General features: G+C 35.8%; 1 protein-coding gene across 2 annotated transcripts in view; it reads left to right on the forward strand.

Annotated features, from left to right (window-relative positions):
• The window catches only part of LOC133615883 (high-affinity choline transporter 1-like), a 23,823-nt gene extending 16,254 nt beyond the window's left edge, over positions 1 to 7,569 (forward strand). For both annotated transcript variants that reach the window (XM_061974748.1, XM_061974749.1), the window contains 3 exons: positions 1,650 to 1,803; positions 6,405 to 6,622; positions 6,705 to 7,569. In XM_061974748.1, coding sequence (XP_061830732.1) covers positions 1,650 to 1,803; positions 6,405 to 6,622; positions 6,705 to 7,376 — 1,044 coding nt within the window. In that variant the 3' untranslated portion in view covers positions 7,377 to 7,569. The remainder of the gene's footprint in view (positions 1 to 1,649; positions 1,804 to 6,404; positions 6,623 to 6,704) is intronic.
• The last annotated feature ends 1,591 nt before the right edge of the window (positions 7,570 to 9,160 follow it).

Below are 9,160 nucleotides of genomic sequence, written 5' to 3' on the forward strand. Positions count from 1 at the left end.
AAAAACCCGGAGGCACACCACCAGCAGAGATCATTAAAAAACGAAACTCAGTAAAAAGTCGTTGTCGCAATTGTTGGATATGACTTTAAACCATAACCAAGCATGCATCACTATAGCTCTTGTCTCAAAGTAGGTGTACTGTCACCACCTGTCACATCACGCCGTGACTTTTTTTGCTGTTTTCCTGTGTGTAGTGTTTTAGTTCTTGTCTTGCGCTCCTATTTTGGTGTTTTTTTTCTCTTTTTTTTGGTATTTTACTGTAGCAGTTTCATGTCTTCCTTTGAGTGATATTTCCCGCATCTACTTTGTTTTTAGCAATCAAGGATATTTCCCCTTCTTTCTGGGGACATTGTTGATTGTCATGTCATGTTCGGATGTACATTGTCTTTGCTCCACAGTAAGTCTTTGCTGTCCTCCAGCATTCTGTTTTTGCTTACTTTGTAGCCAGTTCAGTTTTACTTTCGTTCTGCATAGCCATCCCTAAGCTTCAATGCCTTTTCTTAGGGACACTCACCTTTTGTTTATTTTTGGTTTAAGCATTAGACACCTTTTTACCTGCACTGTGCCTCCCGCTGTTTCCGACATCTACAAAGAAATTAGCTTCCGGCTGCCACCTACTGATATGGAAGAGTATTACACGGTTACTCTGCCGAGCTCTAGCCAGCACCTACACTCAACAACAACACATCATTTGCAGATTATAATTACTGGTTTGCAAAAAATATTTTTAACCCAAATATGTGAAATTACTGTATTTTTCGGACTATAAGTCGCAGTGCGACTTATATATGGTTTTTTTCCTTCTTTATTATGCATTTTCGGCAGGTGCGACTTATACTCCGAAAAATACGGTAGATAATCTCCCACGGCACACCAGACTGTATCTCACGGCACACTAGTGTGCTGCGGCACAGTGGTTGAAAAACACTGGATTAAAATTACCAAAGTGGGGTAAATAATGTACATACTACATATTGTTATGAACATGTCTGTTACTACATTATATACATACTTGCAGTGTGTATATAAGACGTTGATGGAGGGTTTTTGTCAGGTTCAAACACTGATGACATCTATTAAACAGACAAAGAAGCAAGGAATTAAACAGAGACATAATTCAATTTAGCTCAATTGAGGAGAAACGTCTGGGCTGTACTCTTTGTACAGTCTTCCACCACGCTCTGATGAAAGATTGTACGCCTCCTCTTTTATTTGGACTTTCCTTGATTACATGGCAACAGCTGTTTCTAAAGGGAGGGGGGTCATAAACAGCCGTCGCCTTTGGTTACAAAACAGATCAAAGAAAAGGTGCCAGGTCCTGCTTCCTCTCCGCTTTGTAGATCTCGGGTCGAGACAAAATCTTCCTGTGGATTACAATACATCAAAGAAACCGACACCTTCATGTCGCCTCCCATCCTACACAGTGGAGTTTTACAAGCCTTGTACTTGGTAAGATCAAAGTTTTGTGATAACTTAGATACAATTATTCTGACAGTTTTGACGTTGTTTTAGAGGCTACAACGGGGACTCCCATTAGTCTTTAAAATAAAAACTAGAAATGTCTCTCATAATGGTTGTGAACGATAGGCAAAAGTTCCACAAAAAGTGCAGTTCCCCTTTAAGATTCTTGGTGTGTAATTTGCCTCCAGATGCTGGGAGGCATTCCTTGGCAGGTGTACTTCCAAAGAGTCCTGTCCGCGTCCTCCGCCACCTACGCACAAGTCCTCTCCTTCCTGGCGGCGTTCGGGTGCCTGGTCATGGCCGTCCCCTCGGTTCTCATCGGAGCCATCGGGGCCTCAACAGGTGAGGAGGTTCCTGCGCACGCCAGCTTGTGTGCATCTGTAGTGGTCGGCGTCGCTCAGCACGCATGGTAGATCTGAGAGAGGCGAGTAAATAGCAGCTGCTTCGCCTCATTCATTATGGAGCAGCGCGAGGTTTTAAATATTACATCAGACGCAGGCGAGGGACCAAATTAGTGCATTGATCAACAGCGTGTGGTATTGGTATGTGCACACCTGAAACACCTCAGTTATGTACGCCCTCATTTGATAACACACAAGGTTTTAAGCCGTGCCAAGACTTTTAAATTGTAAAATAATCATAACATATGTTCAAACGGGGTGTCCCGATAAAATATTAGCCGATATTGATATCGTACATCTGTCCGATATCATTTAGATGTCAGATGGCTGTCCAACTTTGCATAAGTAAACACGCTGCGATACTGCTTGTATCGCATATTTTGGATACAAGCCGATATTACGCGACAATTTGTTTATGGCTGATATCGGACAGATGTATACAGAGCCCCTAAAGGGGCATGGGGGGGAAAAAATTTTTTATAAAAAAATTTTTTATTTTTTTTTTTAGACATGTATCTCGTGCGCACGAGACACTTTTTATAAAGTTATAAAAAAATAAAATAAAATTTTTTTATAATTTTTTTTTTTTTTTTTTTTTAGACATGTATCTCTTGCACACGAGAAACTTTTTATAAAGTCTAAAAAATTTTTTTTTTTTAATTATAAAATATATATATATATTTTTTTTATAAGTTTATAAAAACGTTTCTCATGCACACGAGAGTTTTTATAAAAAATAAAAAATAAGTTTATAATTTTTTATTTTTTAGACATGTATCGCGTGCGCACGATATACATATCTAAAAAAAAAAAAGTTATAAAAAAAATGTTTATAATTTTTTATTTTATTTTAATTTTTTAGACATGTATATCGTGCGCACGAGATACATGTCTAAACATTTTTTTTTTAAATTATAAAATATATATATATATATTTTTTATAAGTTTATAAAAAAGTTTCTCATGCGCACGAGAAAGTTTTTATAAAGTTATAAAAAATAAAAAATAAGTTTATAATTTTTTTTTAGACATGTATCGCGTGCGCACGATATACATGTCTAAAAAAAAAAAGTTATAAAAAAAAAAGTTTATAATTTTTTATTTTATTTTAATTTTTTAGACATGTATCTCGTGCGCACGATATACATGTCTAAAAAAAAAAGTTATAAAAAAAAAAGTTTATAATTTGTTATTTTATTTTTATTTTTTAGACATGGATATCGTGCGCACGAGATACATGTCTAAAAAAATTTTTTTTTAATTATAAAATATATATATATATTTTTTTATAAGTTTATAAAAAAGTTTCTCATGCCTCAAGAAAGTTTTTATAAAGTTATAAAAAATAAAAAATAAGTTTATTATTTTTTTTTTAGACATGTATCGCGTGCGCACGATATACATGTCTAAAAAAAAAGTTATAAAAAAAAAAAAGTTTATAATTTTTTATTTTATTTGAATTTTTTAGACATGTATCTCGTGCGCACGATATACATGTCTAAAAAAAAAAGTTATAAAAAAAAAGTTTATAATTTTTTATTTTATTTAAAAAAAAATTTAATTATAAAATATATATATATATATTTTTTATAAGTTTATAAAAAAGTTTCTCATGCGCACGAGAACGTTTTTATAAAGTTATAAAAAATAAAAAATAAGTTTATAATTTTTTTTTTAGACATGTATCGCGTGCGCACGATATACATGTCTAAAAAAAAAGTTATAAAAAAAAAGTTTATAATTTTTTATTTTATTTTAATTTTTTAGACATGTATCTCGTGCGCACGAGAAACTTTTTATAAAGTTATAAAATAAAAAAAAGTTTATAATTTTAATTTTTTATTTTTTTTAGACATGTATCGCGTGCGCACGATATACATGTCTAAAAAAAAAAAGTTATAAAAAAAAAGTTTATAATTTTTTATTTTATTTTAATTTTTTTAGACATGTATCTCGTGCGCACGAGATACATGTCTAAAAAAATATTTTTTTAAATTATAAAATATATATATATTTTTTTTTTATAAGTTTATAAAAAAGTTTCTAATGCGCACAAGAAAGTTTTTATAAAGTTATAAAAAATAAAAAATAAGTTTATAATTTTTTTTAGACATGTATCGCGTGCGCACGATATACATGTCTAAAAAAAAAAAGTTATAAAAAAAAAAGTTTATAATTTTTTATTTTATTTTAATTTTTTAGACATGTATCTCGTGCGCACGATATACATGTCTAAAAAAAAAAAAGTTATAAAAAAAAAAAGTTTATAATTTTTTATTTTATTTTAATTTTTTTAGACATGTATATCGTGCGCACGAGATACATGTCTAAACATTTTTTTTTTAAATTATAAAATATATATATATATATTTTTTATAAGTTTATAAAAAAGTTTCTCATGCGCACGAGAAAGTTTTTATAAAGTTATAAAAAATAAAAAATAAGTTTATAATTTTTTTTTAGACATGTATCGCGTGCGCACGATATACATGTCTAAAAAAAAAAAGTTATAAAAAAAAAAGTTTATAATTTTTTATTTTATTTTAATTTTTTAGACATGTATCTCGTGCGCACGATATACATGTCTAAAAAAAAAAGTTATAAAAAAAAAAGTTTATAATTTGTTATTTTATTTTTATTTTTTAGACATGGATATCGTGCGCACGAGATACATGTCTAAAAAAATTTTTTTTTAATTATAAAATATATATATATATTTTTTTATAAGTTTATAAAAAAGTTTCTCATGCCTCAAGAAAGTTTTTATAAAGTTATAAAAAATAAAAAATAAGTTTATTATTTTTTTTTTAGACATGTATCGCGTGCGCACGATATACATGTCTAAAAAAAAAGTTATAAAAAAAAAAAAGTTTATAATTTTTTATTTTATTTGAATTTTTTAGACATGTATCTCGTGCGCACGATATACATGTCTAAAAAAAAAAGTTATAAAAAAAAAGTTTATAATTTTTTATTTTATTTAAAAAAAAATTTAATTATAAAATATATATATATATATTTTTTATAAGTTTATAAAAAAGTTTCTCATGCGCACGAGAACGTTTTTATAAAGTTATAAAAAATAAAAAATAAGTTTATAATTTTTTTTTTAGACATGTATCGCGTGCGCACGATATACATGTCTAAAAAAAAAGTTATAAAAAAAAAGTTTATAATTTTTTATTTTATTTTAATTTTTTAGACATGTATCTCGTGCGCACGAGAAACTTTTTATAAAGTTATAAAATAAAAAAAAGTTTATAATTTTAATTTTTTATTTTTTTTAGACATGTATCGCGTGCGCACGATATACATGTCTAAAAAAAAAAAGTTATAAAAAAAAAGTTTATAATTTTTTATTTTATTTTAATTTTTTTAGACATGTATCTCGTGCGCACGAGATACATGTCTAAAAAAATATTTTTTTAAATTATAAAATATATATATATTTTTTTTTTATAAGTTTATAAAAAAGTTTCTAATGCGCACAAGAAAGTTTTTATAAAGTTATAAAAAATAAAAAATAAGTTTATAATTTTTTTTAGACATGTATCGCGTGCGCACGATATACATGTCTAAAAAAAAAAAGTTATAAAAAAAAAAGTTTATAATTTTTTATTTTATTTTAATTTTTTAGACATGTATCTCGTGCGCACGATATACATGTCTAAAAAAAAAAAAGTTATAAAAAAAAAAAGTTTATAATTTTTTATTTTATTTTAATTTTTTTAGACATGTATCTCGTGTGCACGAGATACATGTCTAAAACATTTTTTTTTTTTAATTATAAAATATATATATATATTTTTTTATAAGTTTATAAAAAAGTTTCTCATGCGCACGAGAAAGTTTTTATAAAGTTATAAAAAATAAAAAATAAGTTTATAATTTTTTTTTAGACATGTATCGCGTGCGCACGATATACATGTCTAAAAATAAAAAAAGTTATAAAAAAAAAAGTTTATAATTTTTTATTTTATTTTAATTTTTTTTAAATTATAGAATATATATATATATTTTTTATAAGTTTATAAAAAAGTTTCTCATGCGCACGAGAAAGTTTTTATAAAGTTTTATAAAGTTATAAAACACGATATAAAAAATAAAATAAAAACTATAAACTTTTTTATATATATATATATATATATATATATATATATATTTATAACTTTATAAAAAAGTTTCTCGTGCGCACGAGAACGTTTTTATAAAGTTATAAAAAATGTTTTAAAAGTTTATATATATATATATTTTTTTAGACATGTATCTCGTGCACACGAGGAATAATGTCGTGCGCAAAAGATAGTTTCTCGTGCGCACGCGATACATGTCTAAAAAAAAAAATATTTCCCCTATGTCCCTTTAAAGTGTCTTGCCCAAGGACACAACGGCAGTGACAAGGATGGCGGAAGCGAGGATCGAACCTGGAACCCTTAAGTTGCTGACAAGGCCACTCTACCAACCGAGCTATACCGCCCCAATAATGACATGTTAATGACAGTAATTAATTTGTAATTCCTTTCCTCGGTCTTCCTCATTCAGACTGGAACCAAACCACATACGGCGCCATTCCTCCTAAGGACAAGGAGCAGGCGGACATGATCCTTCCCATCGTTCTCCAGCACCTCTGCCCGCCGTTCGTCTCCTTCTTCGGCCTGGGCGCCGTCTCCGCCGCCGTCATGTCGTCCGCCGACTCCTCCATCCTGTCGGCCAGCTCCATGTTTGCCAGAAACATCTACCAGCTGGCCTTCAGACAGTCGGTCAGTGCTTGTTGACGTTCCCCCGCTCAGGGGGATCTTTCTTCTAAAGTCTCCGCCTCTTCTCTTTCTCTCTCCCCGCCAGGCGTCGGATCGCGAGATTGTGTGGGTGATGCGCGTCACCATCTTTGTGTTCGGCGGCCTGGCCACGGTGATGGCGCTGGTCACGGGCACGGTTTACGGACTGTGGTACCTCAGCTCCGACCTGGTGTACGTCATCATCTTCCCTCAGCTCCTCAGCGTGCTCTTCGTCAAAGGCACCAACACGTACGGCTCGGTGGCCGCCTACTTTTTCGGCATGGTGCTGCGCATCGGCGGCGGCGAGCCCTACCTGCAGCTGCCGCCTTTCATTTACTACCCGGGCTGGACCACGGAGCAGCGCAAGCATCACATCACCGGAGAAATGGAGGACGTGGTCATCCAGAAGTTCCCGTTCAAGACGGCCTCCATGCTGGCCTCCTTCCTCGGCAACGTGGCCTTCTCCTACCTGGCCAAGTACCTCTTCGAGAGCGGCAAGCTGTCCCACAAGTACGACTTCCTCGACGCCGTGGTGTCCAAGCACAGCGGCGAGATCATGGATAAGACCACGCTCGTGACTCGGGGAAACAACATCGGGCTGTCGGAGATGGCGCCCGTCAAGCCGCGGCTGAGCGTGACCCTGGCGGCCGCCTTCACGCGCCGCGACACGCTGCCGGCGGAATTGGTGGAGGAGGAGGAGGAGGAGTCGAGCCCTGACTCCTCCCATCACGATGAATAAAACAACAACTCAGGGTGTGATTTTTAAGGCGACCGAATCTGGTCATGCTGTCAATCAAAGACGAAGAGCCAAAGTCCTCTCACCGACAGTGAGGGACCACACGGACTGGAATAACATTTAGCGGGAAGTTGTGCAACTGGACTTTTTTCTTCTTCACCAAGAACTCTAACAACAGCGTCATGTAGTTCAACAACACCCGCTCCTCCCTACACACAGATCCCACGCGGTGTGCAGGGCCCCCGGAATAACCGTTCGATTTAGCCAGTAGCAGCCTTGACGACATGTAAACAACAATGTAGAAATATTGTTGAAAATACTTGATGGATAAATACTAGGGGTGTAACGGTACACAAAAACTTTGGTTCGGTACGTACCTCGGTTTAGAGGTCACGGTTCGGTTCATTTTCGGTACAGTAAGAAAACAACAAAATATAAATTTTTTGGTTATTTTATTTATCCTTTTAACATTGGGAACACTATAAAAATTCTTCACGTCACTCAACATTAAACTGCCTCAAGTTGTTGCTCAGATTAAATAAAATGACAAAACTTTTCTTCTACATATAAAAAGTGCAACAAGAAACAGTTTCAAGTCAACTCATCATGCTTAATTTATTACAGCATTTGGGAAGCCTGTCGTTGATTTTTATTATGTAAATGTTATATTTTTATCAACATGTGATGGCAGGGACCCTGCCATTCAAAACTATCCATCCATCCATCCATCCATCTTCTTCCGCTTATCCGAGGTCGGGTCGCGGGGGCAGCAGCCTAAGCAGGGAAGCCCAGACCTCCTTCTCCCCAGCCACTTCGTCCAGCTCCTCCCGGGGGATCCCGAGGCGTTCCCAGGCCAGCCGGGAGACATAGTCTTCCCAACGTGTCCTGGGTCTTCCTCGTGGCCTCCTACCGGTTGGACGTGCCCTAAACACCGCCCTAGGGAGGCGTTCGGGTGGCATCCTGACCAGATGCCCGAACCACCTCATCTGGCTCCTCTCGATGTGGAGGAGCAGCGGCTTTACTTTGAGCTCCCCCCGGATGACAGAGCTTCTCACCCTATCTCTAAGGGAGAGCCCCGCCACCCGGCGGAGGAAACTCATTTCGGCCGCTTGTACCCGTGATCTTGTCCTTTTGGTCATAACCCAAAGCTCATGACCATAGGTGAGGATGGGAACGTAGATCGACCGGTAAATTGAGAGCTTTGCCTTCCGGCTCAGCTCCTTCTTCACCACAACGGATCGATACAGCGTCCGCATTACTGAAGACGCCGCACCGATCCGCCTGTCGATCTCACGATCCACTCTTCCCTCACTCGTGAACAAGACTCCGAGGTACTTGAACTCCTCCACTTGGGGCAAGATCTCCTCCCCAACCCGGAGATGGCACTCCACCCTTTTCCGGGCGAGAACCATGGACTCGGACTTGGAGGTGCTGATTCTCATCCCAGTCGCTTCACACTCAGCTGCGAACCGATCCAGTGAGAGCTGAAGATCCTGGCTAGATGAAGCCATCAGGACCACATCATCTGCAAAAAGCAGAGACCTAATCCTGCAGCCACCAAACCGAATCCCCTCAACGCCTTGACTGCGCCTAGAAATTCTGTCCATAAAAGTTATGAACAGAATCGGTGACAAAGGGCAGCCTTGGCGGAGTCCAACCCTCACCGGAAATTGTCCGACCTACTGCCGGCAATGCGAACCAAGCTCTGACACCGATCATAGAGGGAGCGGACCGCCACAATCAGACAGTCCGAAACCCCATACTCTCTGAGCACTCCCCACAGGACT

Source organism: Nerophis lumbriciformis, linkage group LG15 (assembly GCF_033978685.3).
Source record: "Nerophis lumbriciformis linkage group LG15, RoL_Nlum_v2.1, whole genome shotgun sequence".
Classification (NCBI taxonomy): Eukaryota; Metazoa; Chordata; class Actinopteri; order Syngnathiformes; family Syngnathidae; genus Nerophis; species Nerophis lumbriciformis.